Below are 23,022 nucleotides of genomic sequence, written 5' to 3' on the forward strand. Positions count from 1 at the left end.
TTCCCTAGAAAACCACGTGAAACCAAGATTTTGAACAGAATCTGATGGAATGAAACCCCTCTCCAGCTCAAGATATACTGGAAAAAACTTCAAGAAAGGTCAGTCTCATTGGGGTGAAGAGGATGTTCAACCTAGTTAAGATAGGCTCTGGAAAAATCAGTCAAGGGGTCTCACAGCAAATCAGTAACCAAGACCCTTAGTCCTGGCTTAGTAGAGGAGCAGATCAATGAGGCAGCTTCCAGGCCCAGCTCAGAAAGCAAACTCTGGAAAACCAGTCTGTTTCCTAAAAGAGCAGGCAAAGCTACCCCCTGTAAACATAAGGGACTCCTGTGCTCAAAGCCAAGGCTCATAACTACCCAGGAAGGTTGGAGCAGTGCCACCTTTACCCCAGGAACAGAGCTCCATCTTAAACGTAAAAAAAGAGGAAATAATAATTAAAAAAAAAAGAAAAAAAGAAAATGAACAAGAACGTGAAAAGAAACTTGACTGTAGAAAGCTACTATAATGAAAGGGCAGAGCAAAACACAAATGCAGAAGAGAAAAAATGTCCACAGAAGAAATCTCAAAGAATGATATAAATTGGTCTCAAGCCCAAAGCAGCTTCCTAGAAATGCTCATAAAAGATTTCAAAAAGGCAAACAAGAGAGGTGAAGGAAAAAACAAGAAAGAAAACGATAGGTATGCACTAGAGTCAACAACTTGATGAAGGAAAAAATTGTCTGAAGAAAACAATTCCTTAAAAAGTAGAATTAACCAATTGGAAAAAAGAGATACAAAAGCTAACTGAAGAAAATCACACATTAAAAACTAGAATAGGGCAAATAAAAGATAATGACTCTGTGAGATAGCAAGAATGAGCCAAACAAACTAAAAGAATGAAAAATGGGGAAAAAAATGAACTACCTCATTGGAAAAACAGCCAAGCTGAAAAGTAGATCCAGAAAACTTGATTTAAAAATTATTGGCCTATGGAGAGATTTACATGAACTGATGCTGAGTGAAATGAGCAGGACCAGGAGATCATTATATACTTCAACAACAATACTATATGATGATCAATTCTGATGGACATGGCCATCTTCAACAATGAGATGAACCAAAGTAGCTCCAATAGAGCAGCTATACCCAGTGAAAAAACTCTGGGAAATGACTATGAACCACTACATAGAATTCCCAATCCCTCTATTTTTATCTGCCTGGATTTTTTATTTCCTTCACAGGCTAATAATACACTATTTCAAAGTCCAATTCTTTTTGTACAGCAAAATAACTGTTAGGACATGTATGCTTATATTGTATTTAATTTATACTTTAACATACTTAACATGTATTGGTCAACCTGTCATGGGGGAGGGGGAAGGGATGGGGAGAAGGAGGGGAAAAATTGGAACAAAAGATCTGGCAATTGTCAATGCTGTAAAATTACCCGTGCATATAACTTGTAAATAAAAAGCTACAATTAAAAAAAAAAAAAAAGAACAAAAAAAAAAAAAAAAGAAAGAAAGAAAAGAAAAGAAAAAAAAAAGAAAATACAAGCTTTGATTAAAAATTTTTTAAATTAAAAAAAAAATTATTGGACTACATGAAGGCTTAAAAAAAGAGCCAGGATACCACTTTTCAAGAATCATTAAGGAAAACTGAGATTTTAGAAACAGGGGGAAATGCTCATCGAAAGAATTTATCAATCACCTACTGAAAGAGATCCCACAAGGAAAACCCCAAGGGACACTGTGTAAAACTCTAGAACTACAATCTCAAGGAAAAAATACCACAAGCTTCCAGACAAAAACAATTTAAATAACAAGGATTAAAAGTCATGACTACCCAGAATCTGCCAGTTTCTATAATAAAGGACTGGAAGGCCTAGAATGCCATATTCTGAAAAGCAAAGCACCTGGGGTAACAATCAAGAATTAATTACCCAGAGAGATTCAGTATTATCTTTCAGGTGAGGCAATGGAGCTTTAATGAAATAAGAAATTTACAGTCATTTCTAGTGGAAAAAAATATAACTAAACAGAGACTAAACAAGACTCAAGGGAAGCATAGAAAGGTAAACAGGGAGAATATATATATACACATACATATATATACATACATACATATTATTTAAAGATTAAACTGTTTAAAATCCTTGATTAGGAAATGTTTCCTGTTAATTCTTGAGAACTGTCACTGGAGCAGATAGAGGGGGGCATCACATGGACTGAGAATGTGGTTGTGAATGGACTCTGATATGATGACATAAAAAAAAAAAAAACATTAAGGGGTGGAAAAAGAGAAAAGGACATAAGGGGACAATTAGTTCACACAAAGAGGTGCAAAAGACCTGTTACAATTACAGAAAAGAAGGGAGGAAAATGAACATTGGCTGAAACTTGATCTCTCAGCTTTGGCTCTAAGTAGGAATGCCTTAATCATTCAGTTGGGTATAGAAATTTATATAACCTTATAAAGAAGTAAGAGGAGAAAGAGAAAAGAAAAGGGAGGGACTAGATAAAAGGGGAAGCAGAAACCAAGAGAAAGGTGTAAGAGAAGGGGGAAGGGGTGATAGAAGATAAAGTAGTGTGTGGAGTGGATTTAAAAAAACACTATTAAGAGAAGGGGGAGGGATGATAAAAGATAAGATAGTGGGTGGGATAGGTAAAAACTGACTAAGGGCAGGGTGGAAAGAGAGAACAAAAGTATATACAGGGAAGAAAATAGGATGGAGAGATACACAAAGCTGGTAATCATAACTGTGAATGTGACTGGGATGAACTCTCCCATAAAATGGAAACAAAAATATTGGATTAAAAACAGAATCCTAAAAAAAAAAAATTAGCTCACTCCTATAGCTGCTTGACTAGCATGAAAATTCAGTGGTGATGTCCTAAAGATGTTAAATGGCAATGGATAGCATGTGTTTCCTAAAGCATCATTGCTTTAGTGGGAAGAAAGAAAAAAAAGAAAGAAAAGGAAAAGAGAGAAGAAGGGAGGAGAAGAGAGGAGAAGACGCTTCTGACATGCTAAAAAAAAATTGAGTCCATGATTTATCTGGATATTCCTGCAAACAATACTGATAATATCCTTGCCTGTCTTCTTACTTAAAAAAAAAAAAAAATGAACATGATCCTTCTCTGGGCACTTGACTTGACTTTCAAAGCACTACTTGATATTTCATGAAAATATGCAGAAAATGAATGTGAACCTTAGTCCCATGTTCTTGTTCTATGGGAGAAGCCTTTTCCATTTGGTTTCTGTGCTGGACATTGTCCCTGACCACAGCTAATGTTTTGTCAATACACATCTCCATTTTATGTCATAAGAGATTTATAATCAGAAAACCATTAAAAAGCTAATTCTGTTGTTACTGTAAAATTTTTGATTGCCTCTTAGATGGAACAGTATTTGCTTAAAAGCATTTTTACTAATCATTTAGATTTTCCCTGTTTGCAAACACCTTTAGACTTGGTTCTTTTAATCATTTATAAATGTCTTATATTATTCTTATGATGACATAGAGACATATTGTTTAGTTATATGAACAATTAATTTCAGAATTATTTGACTGGCTGATTCCAAAGTGTACTCAGCAACATTTTATGCTGATTGTAGAAACAGGTCTCTAGTGCAGTGTTCCAGAGATCAGAGATTGCTAATGTGTTATATAATATTTTTATCAATCATTTGGATAAAGACATAAGGAGTATGTCCTATTTGATTTCTGTTTCTGTTTTTTTTTTTTAATTACACAAAGCCAGGAGAGAGAATTCATCTAACGGATCCCAAAGTCAAGATTCAAATACATTTTTATAGGCAATACCTCAAAAAAAGGGTGTGTGTAATAGGGTTCAATCCACTACACCAAGTTTAGAATGGGGCAGCTGGAGTCAATCAGCAGATTTTTTTTTTTCTGATGATGAAGTGAAATCATTTAAAGAGATAATATAATAAGATAACATCCAGGTGAACCTGATCTTTTAAGGCTTACTAAGTTAAGCATTGTGGCCAGGTCAGAGATGGTGATAGTGCTACAGGTTTCTCATTGGGAGCCTTGTGATCAGTTTGAGGCACATCCTAGAAAAGATTCTTAGAAGGTAAAATTTATATCATGAATTTTTTCTATTTAACTTCAGAGGAACATAATAAAGAGTATTGAAGTAGGTTTTATAGATTGAAAACAAAGAAATGGAAATAAAAATTGTTAGTAAAAAGTGAGAAAACGGGTAAAAACAATTTAAAATGATAACTTTTCCAAAGTACAATGTTCTGGATTTTAAATTTTGACGTCCTCACCTCCCAATAGAGATGGAAGATATTCAAGTAGAGAATAGATGACCATTTGACAGATGTCTTGCCATAAGAATTTCCCATGACACCCCCTCACCCATACACACACACACGTCACACCAGATGCCTCTGTGTCAGTGTCCACTGCATTTCTGTAGTGTTACAATAAAGTGATATAGGTTGATTATAAAGAAGAATCTTCTAAAAACTAAAAAAATCCAAAAGGATCTTCCTCCTTCCTGATGAAGTAAAGAATTCTTCTCCCTTAAGGATTTCCAAAAAACATGTGTGATTACTTGTCAGGTATGCTATAGTGGGGATGCTCATGCAAGGGTTAGGACCGGATCAGGCAAAGAACCCATTCTATCACAATTAAGCTTGGAAGGTCCTCAGTGCTCAATGATTTGAAAGTCTTCATTTTAAATGTGAGGAAACCTGGGCTCAGGAAGATCATGTAATGTGGCCCATCTCATATAGGAAATAGTTTCACAAAGATGCTCTAATTACATCAGTGATTTTTTTTGGGGGGGAGGGGGAGTTGTCTTATTTTTACTGTGTCAAGATACAACTGAGGTCACTTTAAATCTGACTCTATCATCTCATGATAGGTCACCTCCAACACAATTATTCCTTTGTCTACATGTGATTTAGTCCCACTGCTATTATTGCTGCTTGTTGATTTTTTTCTAAACTATTTCCTTGAGTCTACTTCTACTTCCTACACAGTTTCTGGAATATGGTATTGGAAGCCAAATGTAGTCCTGATGCTGTTATCTGTGGAGATTATAATGAGCTTATATTTGTGACCTTAACAGCTCTTTGCCACTTTCTATCTACTAATCTTCAAGCAACTTTGTTGAACACTCACAAAAGTATTTGTTTTAGTGTCTCTCATATCAGAGTTGTTTGGTGATCTCATTCCTTTCACTTTTGACTATTATAGAAGATAGTCCAGGGGAGTTTCTATTCTGGATTCTTTTCTTTTCTTCTTGTTTTCCTTCCCTTCTCTCTGTCCACGTAGAGTATCATACCCTTCCTTGAAGGTGCTCTTCCCAATAAATGCAATTTTTTTTTGCTGAAACCTCACAAGTTATCTTGGGGTTTATGGGCTAGATTTTTTTCTTAAGAATCGTAAGGATCATGTCTTAATCCCAAAGTACTTTGGGTTCTCCCTAACAGATCAGTAATTTCCAGGCCAAGTCCCATTTGGTCATTGTTTGGTCCCTGATTTGCTCTGAGTGAATATAAATATAAATAGCAATTGTTTCTATTTTGACCAGACACCCTTGAGGATTTTCCACTCCCAGATTTATATTTATATCTCTGTTACACACACACACACACAAACACACACACACACACACACACACACACACACACAAATACACACACACACACACACACACACACACACACACACACACATATATTTGGCTAGGTAAAAGAAGCCATTTTCTGCCTCATTTTTTATCTCATCTAATTCACTGAAAGGGTGTTATCTGGGTCAAAATGAGACCTGTTGAAGACCTTAGTTTAAAAAAAACAAGGGAAGAGAAGGAAGTGAGGACCTCACACAGCCTCCCCTCACTATAATCCAATCACTTTCATGTCACCAAATTACCTCCAAGGTCATTATCTTCTTTGAGAACTAAGGTCAGCCAACACTATTCTAGACTAATGTCATTTTTGACTTCTGGATCTCTCTCCATGGAATCAAGAACAGATTTTTGATCAACGGTTTTAGTTTTTCTCTTGACTTTCTTGATTTCTGTTACTTAAATTTTCATAAAAAATTGAAGTCATTTTTGTTGATGGCTGTTATTTTACTCTGACTGCCTATGTATTTTTCCCGAGAGTTAATAACTTCTAAACAAGTCAAATGGGATTTATTTCACTTGTATATTCAGCCTTCTCATTTAATCTTTTCTCCTACCTTAAAATTAGTATTAATATTTATTTTAAATAGTATTGCTGTCCTCTAGGAAGTACTTCCTCTGGGATTAGCATAAAAATGGATTGTGACTTTATAAATAGGGACAGATAGGTGACTCAATGAATAGAATGCCAGGCTTACAGTCAGAAAGACTCATTGCCCTGAGTTCAGACACTAAGTGTCTGACTTTTTGTGTAATTTCCTATTCTATAAAGTGAGCCGGAGGAAAGAAATGGCAAAGCCTTCCGGTATCTTTGCCAACACAGCCCCAGATGGAGTCCCAAAGAGTTGAGTATGACTGGAACATGACTGAACAACAACAATTTAAATACGAAAGTGTTTAAGGAGACTATATAAAGAAGGTGGAAAGTAGGACAAGGAAAACAAAGACCTATTTTTGTCTAGGGCTGATGCTGGGGGATTGTGTCAGAGGATTCCTTGAAGGGGGATGGATCTTGAAGACTTTAGAAATCACCTATGATTAAACTGCTAAAGATCTATTTCTAAAGTTAGAGTAAGAATAGTAATAGTACACTATATAGTATATAGATAGATGATAGATAAACATATAGTTAGATAGATATAGAATAGAATAGTAACCAAAATGCATCTGGAAGAAGAAAATGTCAAGAATTTCAAGACAGTTATTGGGAAAAAATGTTGAGGAAGGCAGTCTAGCAATTTTAGATTTCAAACTATATTAAAAGTGGTAATCATCAGACCAATTTGATACTCACTTAAAAATAAAGTGGTAAATCAGTGGAATAGAATAGATATACAATTCACAATAGTAAATGATCACACTAATACAGTGTTTAACAAACTCAAAGATCTAAGTTTTGGGATCAAAAATTCAATATTTGACAAAAGTTGTTAAAAAATTGTAAAGCATTTTTGCAGAACATCTCACACCATATATCAAAGTGAGTTCAAAAATGGAAGAATTAGACATAAAGGGTACCATCATAAGTGAGTTAGGGGAACACAGAAAATTTACCTTCCAGATCTATTAATGACCTAAGAAGATAGAAAAGAAAATGGAGGGAAGGAGAGAGAAGGGAAGAGAGATTAAGAGAGGAAGGAAGAGAATTATAGTATGTAGAGTAGATAATTTTGATTCCATGAAACTCATACAAGATTAGATGAAAAGAAGACAACCAAAAAAAATTATAACAACTTTCTTTGATAAAAACTTCATTTTTCAAAAATGAACTGAGCATAATTTATAGAATAAAAGCCATTTCCCAGTTGATAAATAATCAAAGGGTATGAACAGGCAGTTCTCAGAAGAAGAAATCAAAGCTGCCAGTAGCCACATAAAAATCTTCTAAAGAACTATTTATTAGAAAAATGTACAACCTATTAGATTGCTTTAAAAAAAAAAAAGACAAACAGAGAAATGCTGAAAAGTAGAGTTGTGAACTAGTCCATTCTTTCTGGAGAACAATTTGGAACCATGACTAAAGGACTATACAATTGAGCATACCATTTGACAGAGCAATGGCACTCATAGGTGTGCATCCCAAAGAAGTTAAAGAAAAGGGAAAAGGACGTATTATCTTAAAAATATTTAGAACAGCTCTTTTTGTGTTGCAAAGAATTAAAAATATAAGGCATGTCCACCTACCTGGTGACGTCTGCTCCATTAGATTGGCAGTCATGAATGTCACCGCGGGTGTAGACACAGCAGTGACTCTTGTGACCTGAGCAGGTAGCAGAGGCATGAGGTGGCCCTCCATCTGAGATGAGGATCCTGTAGAGAAACAACAGGGTAAACGGTTTCAGCACCCGGAGAACAGGGACTCCCTGTGAGTGCCTAAGGCTAAGCACTTGTGGCTCAGAGATTGAGCAGGATGCACCGTCTAGACCTGCTTCCTTCACCTCCTGATTTTCCTGGACTTCCTCAGTCTCAGCTCATACCCCACCTCCTACAAGTGGCCCTTCCCGCCACACCCCACATATCACTTCCCTCTAAGGTTCTCTCTCACTTAATGTGAAGTTGAAATAACAATTCAGCATCATCTCCACTCCAAGGAACCTTGGACTTTCTCATTTTTCCCTACCATAGACCCAGGAGAGGTCCCACAGAACTTGTGAACAGATACACATGTTTGTGCACACATCCACAACAGTATATTCCTGCCTTTGTTCCCTTTATATTCCAACATTCTCTCCCAGTAAAGCTTCATGCTGAACTTCAAACTCTCTTGTTCTCTTATTTAGAAAAAAGGTATAATCTTCCATGGGTGTGAACAAATCTATTAACTCTCTCTCTTTCTGTGTGTCTGTGTCTCTCATTTTCTGTCAGTCTCATTTCTCTCTCTTTTTTCCTCTCTCTCTCTCTCTCTCTTCTCTCTCTCTCTCTCTCTCTCTCTCTCTTTCTGTGTGTCTGTGTCTCTCACTTTCTGTCAGTCTCATTTCTCTCTCTTTTTTCCTGTCTCTCTCTGTCTCTCTCTGTCTCTCTCTCTCTCTCTCTCTTTCTGTGTGTCTGTGTCTCTCACTTTCTGTCAGTCTCATTTCTCTCTCTTTTTTCCTGTCTCTCTCTGTCTCTCTCTCTCTGTCTCTCTCTCTCTCTCTGTCTCTCTCTCTCTCTCTCTCTCTCTCTCTCTCTCTCTCTCTCTCTCTCTCTCTCTTTCTGTGTGTCTGTGTCTCTCACTTTCTGTCAGTCTCATTTCTCTCTCTTTTTTCCTCTCTCTCTCTCTCTCTCTCTCTCTCTCTCTCTCTCTCTCCTCTCTCTCTCTGTGTGTCTGTGTCTCTCATTTTCTGTCAGTCTCATTTCTCTCTCTTTTTTCCTGTCTCTCTCTGTCTCTGTGTCTGTCTGTCTGTCTGTCTCTCCACCGTGGACCCTCTAAATGTTCTCCCCCTCCTGCTGCTTTAACACTGCAGCCAAGAAGGACAAAGGCATCAGGGTTCGGTCCTGAGACCCCCATCTCTGCCTCATTGGCGTGGCTGGCAAGATTAAGAAACCCAGATGCTTGAAAACTGTCCTTGGAAACTAAGCTGCTCCTCCGTAGGGTCTCAGCCATGAGGTCCCAAGGGGTAACACCAAGAAAAGGCTTTAAGGAGCTAAGAGGAACAGGCCTATTTTACTGTAATGGGATTATCCATTTGAAACTAGATGATTAAACTAATTATATTAACAAGAGATTAAGGGGGATTTTCTCCTGATGAAATGTGGGGAGGATGGTAGGACACAAGGGCTAGAAGCAGTTCCCAGAATCTTCATGATCTTCATTCAAAGTAATAAATAAATGAATAAATCTCAAAATATGTGAGGGAGATATCTGACATGGGGCTGAGGCTAACCAGGCTAGAAATGGGAGAACAATGGGGTAAGTACCAGTGGCCACAGCCTCCAAGAGCGGCTCAGGACAAAGGAGACAGGCAGTGTCCGGCTCGGGCACATCTCGCTGTCATCTGCCTTCATCTGCCACATCTGTGCCCGAGGCCACCCTGGCCGTGTGTTTTGTTTTTAACTTTGGGGGTGCCCCCCCCCCATTCTCCTTTACAGAGAATTATAAAGTTCGAAAAGCACTCCACATGCTTTCTCATTTGAGACTCACAACATGGTAAGTGAGATAATGATTCCCATTTCACAAATGAAGAAACTGAGGCTGAGAGAAGCAAGCAAGTGTTGGAGGCAGGCTCTAAACTCAGGTCTTTTTGACTCCAACCGTGGGTTTTCCCAGAACCTCTCCAGAAAAGTACAGGCTCCTTGCCAAGGCGGATACACAGTGAACAGCACATAATTTGGCCAAAACCTCGCTGGATGACGCCTGCTAGGCTGTGGAAGAGCTGCTATCTATACAGGGAAAGGAAACTTGCCTCCACTCACATGGGAGATCCTTGAACAACTGAACAAACAACTTTTCAATCACATGTATTTGTTTACTTAGTCCTTTCATCAATAAGCATATTCATACAATACTGTATGGCTGGATCTTTGCCAGATAGTGGAGATTATAAGGAAAAACAGCACAGCCCTTAAGGAGCTTAGGTTCTCCTGAGGGAGCCAACATGAAAATATACAAATACATGCTGCACAATATACATACACGACATTTACAGGGTAATTTTGTGAAGAGGGAAATGGACCACGGTGAACTTCATTTTTTCAGACTCATATCAGCAGTGGAGGCAAAGATTTATTGCTTAAGAGTGGGGTTCATCGCTTCCTTCCTTTCTTCCGAGAACCTGGACTTCATTAGGGTAGACAGCGCTTCCATTAAGGGAAATGCAACGATCTTAAAGCTTACTATCCTGTCTTCTACTTATCCTACTCCCCTGCAGTCAATCTGGAGGTCCTTGAGAGTTTACTTCATGAATCTTCTGACAGTTTAGCTTAAGTCAATGAGCATTTATTAATCAATCAATTAACATGAATTAATTACCTATTGTGTTCCAGGTACTATGTGCCATGCTAAGAGCTAGTGATACAAACAAGGGCAACAGAGAGTCCCTGCCCTCAAAGAGCTTACAGTTTAATGGGGGAGAAAACAAGCAAGGAAACATTCTCTACATGAATATAGTCTATTCTATTCTAATGTATTCTAAATATATTCTATACAAATGCAAACAATCTATGTACAGGATAGAGAGGAAGTTGTTGTTCGTCCTTCACTTTCAAAGAGGACAAATAACATCCCATCTTGACTCATGCAAAAGTTGGATTGAAGTGAGACAAGTTGCTGAGCGAAGTTGTCCACCTCACTCTCTACTCCAGAGTCATCAAAGTCCAATGGCAAGACAAAGGTGGACATGTCTGTCAATGGCCTGGGATGCAGGGGAGGGCTTTGATGGCTTTGATGTCCGACCAAGCTCTAAGCACTGCACAGGGCTGGCTACATCCACTTTTATGGCCACTGGAACAAACTGGTCTCATCCACTCGTTCCTCCTGGGGATGTCTTCTCATACTTGGAGTGGACAGCTCCTCCAACTCATTGAGGGGTTTATTTGGTTATTTTCCACCTGGTTATCTTCAAGCTGATTTAGTCCAAGATGGTTTACTGCTACGTGGTCCATGTGAATGCCACAGCTTCTTGGAGCCACAGGTGAGAGTTGAGTGCCAGGTGGACACCAAAGGAGGTGAGCAGTTCTGAAAGAAGATTGGCAAGTCCTCCTACCAGAGATACTGGTCCTCCCATCCCCTGCTCCTGGCAGTTGGGTTAAGTGACTTGCCTAGGATCACACAGTCAATTGTCTGAGACTGGATTAGAGAGCAGCCCTCACACCCCCACTAATTAACAAAAGGAAGGTACCAGAACTGCTAGATAGCTCAGTGGATAGAGCCCTGGAGTAAGGAAGTCACAGGTGAAGTCCAGTTAAAGGCAGTTACTAACTACATGAATTCAGGCAAGCCATTTAATGTGGTTTGCCTCAGTTTCTTCATCTGTAAAATAAACTAGAGAAGGAAACTCCTCAAGGATCTTTGCCAAGCAAACCCCAAATGGGGTCATGAAGAGTTGGACATGACAACAACAACAAGGTGCTAGAATTAAGAGGGGTTGGGAAAGACTTACTGTTGTAGAAAACAGGATTTTAGTTGGAACTTAAAAGAAGCCAGGAAAGTCAGTAGTCTGAGTGGAGGAGGCAGAGCTTTCCAAGCCTTTGTGACAACCAAAGAGAACAATGGAGTCAAGAAATGGAAAGTCTTGTTTGTGGATCAGTAGGGAGGCCAATGTCACTTGTTCAATATGTGCCAGGAGTAAGGAGACCGGAAAGATGGGAGGTGGCAAGGTTTTAAGGGGCTCTGATGTCCAACAGCATTTTGTGCTTGTTTCTCGAAGTGATAGGGAATCTCTGGAGTTTATTGAATAGGGGAGTGACACAATCAAACCTGTCATTTAGGAAATCACTGAATGGAGAATGGACCATGAGGTAAGGATACTCATAAGTAGACTACTGTAATTTTCCAAGTGAAGAGTCTTAAGGCGGTGGGATATCCTGGAAGCTGAGTGAGTGGAGGAAAGGGACTTTATAGGAGAAATGTGGGTGGGTAGTGATATGCAGTAGTAATTCATTATCAGAACCTTAATCCATCCATCCTATTTCCATTGTCACAAAGTCAGCTCCTCAGATTGTTTTCATTAACATTTCATAAGAAAGACTTAACCATGTTGCTAGCCATATGTGAGGTCACATGTTGAAGGAAATGTTCAAGTATATGCAAATTTGTTCTCTACCAGTCCCCTCTCTTACCCTCCCCAACTCCTTCCTAATTCTTCCCTTTAATCCCTAGACCCTGTCTTTACTGCCTTCCCCCCTTCCCTCAGATTTTCTGGAAGCATCTCGCTTAATCTCATATGATTCACTCTTGCTTAGTCATATCCGATCCTACTCATGAGCCGTTTCACATAACAAATGGCATCCTTTATGGCAAGGATAAATGTCTCGTGTGAGTTTGTCACATTGTAAACCACTCTCCCACAGGGGCATTTCTCTAATACTTCTTTTAGTAGAAGTGAGGAGATGTGTAGCGTGTGGCTAGTGGCCAAATGGATATATCCTGAACTTGGGCTCAGTTCAAATCCAGTCACTAACTATGTGATCCTGAGCAAGCAACTTAAATCTTCCTAAATCTGAATAATAATAGCACTTACCGCACAGGGCTAATTTGGAAATGAGAGGAGATCGCTTATGCAAAGTGATTTGTATGTGTTAAAGAAATATATTAATGCTAGCTATCACAGTTATTGTTGCTATTGTGTCAAGGAGATGGGCTAAGGGAAAGAGAATCATGGGAAAAAAAGACCAAGATTGAAAACTGATGATTAGAAGGATGTTGGTCCTATCAACAGAAACAGAGAAGTTAGGATTGAGTCGAGAGGGAAAGCAGTCTTGGGGGGCTTTTTGGACCTGTCGAGGAACTTCCAGGTATAAATGTTAGGCTCTAGGACAGATGGTGACTCTATATGTTGATCTGGGAGCCAGCAGCATAGATATGTCGGTTGAATCAAATGGAGTTTATTAGATCACAGAGACCGAGAAAGAAATGCACAGACCATGGGGCAAAGACCCAGAGGTATTCCACTAAGCACTAATCTTGTTGATTCTCACAACAATCGGACAAGTTATAGTTTAGAGCTTGACTTTGTAAATGAGGAAATGGACACAGAGGTGATGGGATTGGTACAAGATTACACAGCTAGGAAGCATCTTGGGCTGGATTGGAACCCTGGTCCTCCAAACTCCAGGGCCAGCACTCTATCACTACACACCTAGCTAGCCAAAGTCCACACTGTGACCCTGATGAGCTGTGTGCTTCTGGGTAAGTTCCTGGACCACTCCAAATGACAGTTTCCCTATTTTTTAAATGGGAGAATAACCTCCCCAGTGTCTGCAGCAGGAAATAATTATGAGAGGAGCATTTTGTATAGAGAAAAGAAAATCGGAATCGTTGCCGTTCCCAACCAAGCTGTCTGGCTGATGGATTGGAGAGGGGGAAACTTGAGGAAGCCAGCCCACTTTGAATATTAGAATAGTCCGTATACTGAGGACTATAGACATTGGAGTGGAGAGAAGTGGGCACCCAGGGAAGCAGCTACATTACCTTTAACTAGATGTAGCTTTATAAGAAAAAGGAAGGATTGAGTTAGAGGGGAAAAAATCCCCTGGGTACCACTACCTATTAATTGACAGCTAACATCATGACTCATGCACACCCACACTTTTATCTTTTGTGTTAGCAAAGGAAACCTCCACAGGGAAAGGCAACCATCATTTAATGGATTCATTTTCCTATTTAAATCTAATGAAATGAATAGGAGGATTCTCTTCCTGAAAGAGGGAATTAATGGAAAGTTTGGCCTTTTTTTTTATTTAAATCTAGAAATCTGTGGGGCATTATTTTATTTTCAGGAAGCAAGCTGTTCTTGTCACATGATACAAATAGATACATAGGATACAAATTAACTTAAGGCAAATCTGATCCTTAAGGATCTATTGATCCTTATATACCCCTGATTTAAAAAAAAAAAAGTCTTTTCTAGTGAAAGGGGTGAAGGAGAAAGGAGGACGGTTCAGAATTTAAAATGCAACAAAAATTAATTAAATCCAAACAAACAAACAGTACTTTCCTTGGGATGCCAGACTACATTATTACCTATTGGATTTTAGGTGTAAGTACAAAGTAAAAGACTATCCAGTCTATCAAGTCTTGTTATTTCTCCCTTCATATCTATACTAAGCACATCTTTTTTTTTTTTTTTCCATTTATGAGGTCACACCATGGGTCAGGCCCTGATCTCTTCATTCCCAGAATACTGCAATCACCTTTTTGGCCTTCTATTTATTATTCTTCCTGTCTCAAGTTCCTTCTTCCTCCCATCCATTCTTCTTTTAGTTTCAATAGGGATTTTCCTGATTCTCAAATCTGATCATGTCTTCTACTTATACTCAAGAAACTCCCATGGTTTCCTAGTCCCTCCAAGACCAAATCTGACATCATTTTTTGTTAAATCTAAGAGTCTCCATAGCTGGTCCCTGGCTCCCTTTCCTGTCGTCTCATACTTTATCACGTTACAAGCAATCTACAATCAACAGCATCGTCCTGTTTGCTCTTCCTTGTCCACAACATTTAATCTTCCATGTCAGCTTTGGGCTGACTGTCTCCTCCGACTACATATTCCCCTTCCTCTCTTCTCCCTCTCAGCTTCCCTGACTCCTCCAAGCCTTAGCTCAAACACCACCTTCTTCCGGACTCTCCCAGTCCCACCCCCAGAGATGAATATATCGCACCCTGAGTTAGCCTTCCATGAATTCTATAAAGTATCTTGTAGGTATCTAGGAATCTGTACTTTGTCTTTCACGAGAAACTGTCAGCTCCTCGAGGGCAGGTTTATTTTCCACCTTTCTATTTATCTCTAGAATTTAGTACAATTCATGGCACATAGTAAGTGCTTTATAAATGTTGGCCAACTACATGAGGGGTAATTAGGATGGAGAAGTGTGATATTCAGCCTCCCATAAGGGTAAAGGAGTGGGGCTGCATGTTCTGAATCATGGGGAAGAGGCAGAGGAACTGAAAGCCGGATTATTCTGCTCTTTGGTTTTATCTAAGTCAGATAGTTCATTTGCAAGTGACATGAAAGACATTTCTTCCATTTTTGAGTGTAGTTTAATGTATTTTTCTCTTTCAAGAAATCAAAAATTAAAAGAAAATCCTCTGAGTACCAGGGAGAGCATCTGATTATGGGGAGAAGGATGGAGAGAATAGACCCTTTATCTGAGTCTAATAGGAAGACTTTTTTGTTGGGTTCTTTCTATTCCTTCTAAATGGGGCATGAGTAAGTTAAAGTAGCAAGGAAGATTAAAAAGAATGTCATATTTGCCACCAGGGATTTGGTCTCAAAATTCCACTCAGGAGTCATCTGCAAGATCCTGGGTTGATCATCAAGTTTGCTTGGTCTCAGTATCTCCAAGTAAAAAATGAATGTGTGGGGCTAGATAATTTATAATCTTCCTGCTCCTTACCCCTCTGACGGCTGCTTAGCATTAAGAGCTCTGATTGCAGCTTAAGCACTTACTTTCTTTTTTATAAAATACTTCATTTGTCCTTTCTTTTACAAAGTTATAATCCCCCATGTCTACTTGTTCTATAATCTCTCCCCTGAGCTATCTTCCTTGAATGATCATGGAAATTCACATGGATTAATTTGATTTCATACAAGAGGTCCAAATCTTCAGACACATTGTCTTGTACATTCATAATGATTCAAATGAAACACAGGTCTTGTTGGGAGACAAAGAACCTAGAGACCAGAATTAAATGTGATCTAATGGAGACCTCTGACTATTACTGAGTTCTAGGAGACAGATGTGGAATAGGATCTGTACATGATGGTGGAGATCCCAGGTGAGGAGAACATGAACCATTTAAGAAAAAAAAAGAAGTTCAGAAGTCTACAGCAGTAGTGTAGTCCCAACTCCAAGAGCAGAGTGATTCTAGGAAATAGTTTAACCTGCAACGAGATAACTAAGCCAGAAATCTCAGTCTAAAGCATAGCCTGATTCAACAGAGATTTCCAGTTGACTGATGGACTCTGATTCCAGCAGTGGCCTACTCTTCCTCAGACCCCAAATTTATGTCTGGAATTGTAGAGTTCAGAACAAGGGGATAGCAATCTGACCTGGCCTGGATCAGATCACTCTGGGAGTACTGAAAGTCTGCCTCCAAGAGCCTGAAATAGTAAAAATGCTCAGTGCTTCAAGAAAGGAGCAAAAGGATGAGCCCAGATATCGCCACCCAAAATTCTGAGAATTCAGTCATAACAAGAAGTAGTCGTAACAAGAAAGCCAAAGTTAGGATTGAATAATGATCAGACAAAAAAAGGGAATTTTACTATAGTGACGCACAGCAGTAACAGAGATGCTTAAAACCTAAACCCAGAAGAAGAAAATGACTTCTGTAGAAGCAGAGCATCAGTTAAGGTGTGTGGAGGGGGTAGGAGGGAGGCAGAATGAATACAAAGTCAACTAGAATTCATGGGGAAAAAAGGACGAATATTTTTAAGAGTCAAATTTAAAAAAAATAAATCAAATGAAAGAAATGAAATGAGCTTTGTGGAATTTAAAAAAAAACTGGGAAAGGAATTAACATTTTGGCATAAGAAATACAAATTATTTCCTAGATATCAAACTCCCTGAAAGTTTGAATGGACTAAAAAAGAAGCCAATGACTCCATGAAGTATATAATGATTTAAATGAAACAAAGGTCTTGTTGAAAGCGAATCTGGAGACCAGAATTAAATGTGATGTAATAGATGTCCTAGGACAAAAGTAAATTTATATGGAAAGTAGATTGAGAAGAAAGACATTTAAATTTTTTAGACCATCATCTTAAAAATAACTACCTAGATCTCTTAGAACCAGAGGGCAAAATGAAATGGAAAAGAATCCACCGGATTCTCCAGAAAATATCCCAAAATGAAAGCTCTTACAAACATTACAGGCAAAATCTAGAATCTCCAGGTCAAAGAAAAATACTAAAAGCATCCAGAAGAATCGCAGTACTGAAGAGCTACAGTTAGATTCATGTATTTTTGGTTGTTACTCAGAAAAAGGAGAAACTTTGAAGTTTCAACACAGAAGTAAAGAAAAATATAAAAAGGTAAATATGAATGAATAATGATATAGGTCTAAACAAGGATAAATTGCTTCCATCCTAATATGGGAGAAGCCACAGATAGCTCCTTTGAATCATATCATCATCAGCGAACATAGAGGAAGAAAAGTTAGACAAAATTTGGAAACTTTCTATTGTGTCTTAATTATCATAAGGGAAGAATGGAAAGAGTGGAAAAGATAAATACACTGGGGGGACGGGTTTAGCAAAAATTATTGCACAGAATTAGGGTGCAAAAGTAGGCATCTGTAAAATAAAAGTTGGGATGTAGGGAATAAGCATCATGGTCAAAAGAAGGAAGAGTCTGTGCGCATATAGTTCTTACAATACTACATTTCATTCAATAGAGAAATGATAAGGGAAAAGAAGGATGATGGAGGGGAAATTAGAGGAAGGATATATTAGAAGAGTCTATAGCTTGCAAATACCTAATCTTATCTGATTTTGGAAGTCAGTAGGGTTAAATTTTAATATTTTTTTAAATGGAAAATGAGCCAAGATGCTGAGCTTAGGGATAGTTGTAGGTATTGGGGATTGGATGAGGGAAGAAAAAAATTAAAACAAGTTGCTGTGGTGAATGGAGGACTAAGTCAATTAGAGAGTTTAAAACAATTGCTTTGCTTCAGTGTTAGCCCTTTGATATTATAGAGTATAAATATTAGTGACCCAGGTCTTGAGAGTTCCCCGAGTTTCTCCAGCTATCTTTAGCATCGTGAAAATGAGAGCAAAGTCAGGATCACACAAAGGAATTTTAGAAAACATGAACATGATCATTAAACACTTGGGAGTGACGGCAAGACGTGAACCTTCATGCAGATTATTGCAGGTTTTAGAGACTCGGTGTTTTCTTACTCATCCTCACTTAACTCTCCTTTTTGATTGGAGGACTGCAGGGTAAAATATGTAAGAAAACTTACAGCCTTCTGAGTAATTCCATATTCTGCTGCTTCGGGTTCTTCACACTATTTCCCTCTCTGGGTCCTCACTGGTGCCCTCCCTCCCTTTACAACTTTCTTTTGGACATTATGAGCATCTCAAGAGCAGACACTTCCTCTTTCTCTTATTTGTATCCCCAGTATTTAGCACATGGCCTGTTATGTAGTAGGCCCTTGATTAATGTGTATGGAATTGAATTGTATAGTTCTGGGGGGGTGGAGTAATAGGTCATGGAAAGGAAGCAGATTTTGTAACTAGGGAAATTAGGGTATTTTAGAGGGTCTCAATAAGGGTCCCTTCCCATGAGGGCAGCAGTTGGAGAATCAGAGCTCCCCAGGAAGGGAGGCTGGGGAGGGGGGAGGGATAAAGGGCCAAGATCCAGGGCCAGTGCAGGAAGTCCTTGTCGGGAAGAGGCCTGAAGTGGGGGACCTAGATCACCGCTAAAAGGTGGTTCTCTGAAAAAGTCTGTTGTCATAAACAATCCACCCCTCCCCCTGCCAACAGTTTCCAGTCTCTTCAGAGAAGTCAGGAAGGGATTTGCCCAGATCTCTTCTTGGGAACAGCCACGGTCTCCTTTCTAATTTCACAATGGTCAGTTTTTATTGTTGAGTTGTTCTTTCCATGTTCATGCTCGCAGTTGTTGGATCAGTGGTTTCTACGTCTCCCCTCATCTGACTTGACAACAATTCACTTGTATATGTCTCCCCCGGCTTCTCGTCCTCCCACTCTGTCATTTCCCCTGTCCCAGTGATGTTTCATTACCTTCATGGAGCGTGACTCATTTAGTCATTTCTCACTCGGAGAGTTTCTAACTTACTTTGAGTTTTTGCTACATCAAAAAGTATATAAATTTTACATGATTCTTATCTATTGATTATCTATATTTTATGATATATGTATGTGTATTCAGAGACACAGACACAAAGAGACAGAGAGATAGAGATGGAGAGAGACACAAAGAGACAGAGGGACACACAGAGAGACAGAGACTGGGAGGGATCTTCCTCCTGCCCCTGCTATTTTATCTACCTACATATCATTTCTCTTTTTCTTCTTGATCACTGACTCCCTTGGTAACATACACCCAGGAGGGAATCTGGATCCTCTCCCAGGAGCGCTTCAGTCACTCTAGCTCATTCCAAAGTGATCATGCAAATGTGGAACTCCATGCACCTCATGCATGTCTTTCCACATCCTTCCCAGCACCGGCCATTTGCAGCTGCCGCCTTTGCCAGGTTCATGGTTTGAGAATAAGCCTCAGGGTCGGTTAGCTTTTCTCTTGCCCTTATTTTCGTTTCCTTGTTCTCTGAGGGGCAGCTGGGACCCCAGGCCCTGGGCCAGAGGCAGGAAGGTCTTAGACGCTTGCTATTTGTGGACTCTTGGCAGATTAACCTTTGTTCGCTTCAGTCTCCACACGTGCAAAATGGACATAATAACACCAGCCACTTCCTTAGGATATTGTAAAAATCCTATGAAATATTGATATAAGAAATGTATTTTTAAAACACTCAGCATAAAGTTTGGCACATAGTAGGCACTTAAGAAATGCTTATTCCATCCTTCCCTCTTAGTAATTTGGATCATTCTCTCATAGAGTTATTGAAAATCCTTCTTGGTTCATATTCTTTGATCACTCATGTAATTGGAAAGGAAAGCCTGTAAATGAGCCCACATTAGAACTCAGCCCAGAACCCCGTTCACCAATTGGGAAGAAGATTTTGGTGTTTCCTATGTCTGCTGAAGAATAGATGAGTGAAAGGAGAGCTGGCTCCCAATCCAAACCAGAGAAAAGGGGGTTCTCGAATTGCCCTGATACTCACTGCCTTTGTGGTCCTGATAAATGATTGTCACCTTCCCAAGAACCCTGGTATTTCTGTGTATAAGGAAACATCCCAGATTGGTGATATTCTAGTTCCTCAGAAATCACTGGACATATTTTATTATTGATTTAGCGTGAAATTCTTCATCTCACAATAGGAGAGAAGTGTTGAATCTGACATGAAATCCTAGGTTCAAATATAACTTGGTTGCTCACAAGGTAATTTTGGTCAAGTCACGTAAACGCTCTGAGTGTCATGAAACTCTGAAACTTACTGAGTTTGAGCTAATTTATCTACGTGCATAACAGAAAACAAGCAAACAGAAACAAAAACTCTTTGCACTTTGCCTGCAGTTGGCACTGTCCAGTGGGATAACCTGCGAAAGAATACAGCGGCTGATTGGGCAGCAGACCAGCACCAGTCTGACCTGGGATGACCATCCCATCATTGGATTCTTCCACAGAAACGGACCTCTTGTCATGGCGCCCACGTGACCGAGGTGATCTTGTCAGTCCTAACCCTAGGCTCAATTAATCACAGCACCTGGACCTTTTAAAGGGAAGAAAAGGAGGTTGCAGGGTCAGGAACTAATTGGGGCAGTTATTCCTCTGCTGTGAATGCTGATGAAGTTTTAGGCTCCTTGTTGATACATTTAATTTCCTGAAAGCTAAGGTCTATGAGTGAAAATAGCAGGTTGTATAAGCAGAGCCCACAGAACACAGTGAAGTGGGAGACCTTCCTCCCAAAGGATGCGGGTGGTGATTTCAAAGATTTGTGATTTATTTTTGCAAACAGGAGAAACTATTCTTCTTTGGCCATGTCACTGCTTTATCTAAATCGAAAAGAGACGAGCCATACCCTGCAATCTATTAATTTTAGAAAGAAAAAGGCTTCACATGAATAAATTTAGGGAACAAATTAACTTGTTCAAGATTTAACAAAGCTAACAAATCAATAACATATTTTTAATAGCCAGCTTCGTATAATTTCAAATGTTTCATCTAAAGCGTAGTAACTAGTCATTCTTTTTAAAAAGCTTTATCAATTACTCATATTTTTGTAATATAACCTCCAGCAATTTGGATAATTATTAGAAGAACATGGTAATTACAGCATGTACCCTACCTGTGGGTAATTTTAATGGTCATTGGTCAAAAATTATTGTCAATTAAGGTGACAAGTTATGTCCTTTAGGAGAATTACCTGAGGGTACTAAAAGGCTTCAGTCTCTAAGTGAAAATTTCATTCAGTCCAAGTTGCTAAAGCAGTGCAGGAGTTCCCCAAAGGATGCAAGAACCTCCTGTAGAGAGCTTCCTTTCTGCTTCCAGAGCCATCACCCCAAGCTCTCCTCCCTTCTTCTTTCCGCAGCTCAGTATTGACATGATGTCTCCACCTTAGAATGTGAAGTCCTTACCAGCCATCCCCCCACTCATCCTGCTTTCTTTGTCTTTGGCAAGACTTTGCTCCAGCTGTCTGGCTCTTGGTCCTGTACTTTGGAGTCTGTCTTCTGCCAAGTCTCTGCTGTGGGTGTTCTCATGCAAGGACCACTCTCTCCTCAGATGAAATGGGAATCTCAAGTCCGGACAGTTGTCTTTGCCTGGCTCTCAGAGCCTTATTGAAGCTTCCTGATTGGTTCCCCGTTTCCGTTGGCTGCATCTTCCTGGATGTCACTTTGTCTGCTACATTTCCCCTTCCCTACCTCATCGGCACTCAGGGCTTACCTGAAAGTTCTCTCCCCTCCTTGTTTCCAGCCCAGTCCGTGGTCTGGGTGTCCCTTTGGCCCTGGACCCTACTTCAGACACTGGTTGTGGCTCCCACTCCATGTTAGACCACAAAGTCCCAGAGAGATGGGAATGCTTCCCTTTCCATATTGGAAACCCCAGCACCAAGACACTTTACCTGTCTAACGCTTAATAATTAAATAGAAGTGGGAGCGGTGTGGTTTAGTGAGGGGAAAGCATTGGCTCAAGAGCCAGATGCTCTGGGTTCAAATCTGGACATTCCTCTTATTGCAAGTATTCCCCTAGGAAAATCCTTCATTTCTCTTGCCTCAATATCCTCAATACGAAAACATTTCTAAGATTCCTTCCAGTTCTAAGGCTGCAATTCTCTGGTTTCATGCCTTGTAGAGAGCCCGAGTCGAGAACTGGCACTAAGAACATTTGGGCAGAGGGAGAACTAAAATGTCCGTGCTCTAGGTTGGGCTGTCAGTCAGGAGGGTCCATCAGGCGGGAGGGCAGGAGCTGAGCTGAGCCAAGTGCTGAGTCACAGAGGGGATAAAATGTGAGCCTTGTCACTGCTGCTGGGCACTGCATGCCCGCTGCTCTGCTTGGCAGACTGACCAGTAGCCGGCTCTACTCGTGTGGGCTCCCGTGCCTGCAGAAGTGCCCCTTCCTCATATTCTCTGTCTGCCTTCACCAGCCTATCCTGCATGCCCTCCCACATTTACCCACTTGTCTCCCTATTTTCTGTGTCTACACCTTCTGTGCCTTTTAAAATTATAATCATTGTCTTCCTCTCCACTGTCATCATGGTCTTTTCCATCAAAAGTCCCTAACGAATTTGGGATAGCTGCCCCATTTCATAATGACACAAATTAATGCTCAATTCAACACAGGGAGTGTTGGGGGTTTCAGAGCTAAACTTGGAACAGAAAATATTTTAGGACCAGGAAAGATCTAGCACTTTGGAGACCTGAGATCATGGCAACATAGGTTCACGGGCTGCAAAGGAACGGGAGAACATGCTAAGTTTTATGGCAGAGCGTTCTTTGGACTCCCAGCAACCAATTCAGGAATATGCTCATAGAAAATAGATAGAAGCTGGGCTGGGGAGGCTACTTTCCATCGAGTTTCATGAAACTGGTTAAAATTTAGCTAAATCACCAAAACTTCCTCCTTAATGGGCACCATGTCACACTCATTTGAAATGAACCTC

General features: G+C 39.7%; 1 protein-coding gene across 1 annotated transcript in view; it reads right to left on the reverse strand.

The window, feature by feature from the left end:
- TCERG1L (transcription elongation regulator 1 like) overlaps positions 1 to 23,022 on the reverse strand; it is a 304,281-nt gene that overhangs the window by 114,733 nt on the left and 166,526 nt on the right. The window contains exon 5 of the mRNA XM_051982732.1: positions 7,833 to 7,958. Within this exon, the coding sequence (XP_051838692.1) occupies positions 7,833 to 7,958 (126 nt within the window). The remainder of the gene's footprint in view (positions 1 to 7,832; positions 7,959 to 23,022) is intronic.

This window comes from Antechinus flavipes, chromosome 2 (genome assembly GCF_016432865.1).
Source record: "Antechinus flavipes isolate AdamAnt ecotype Samford, QLD, Australia chromosome 2, AdamAnt_v2, whole genome shotgun sequence".
Lineage (NCBI taxonomy): Eukaryota > Metazoa > Chordata > Mammalia > Dasyuromorphia > Dasyuridae > Antechinus > Antechinus flavipes.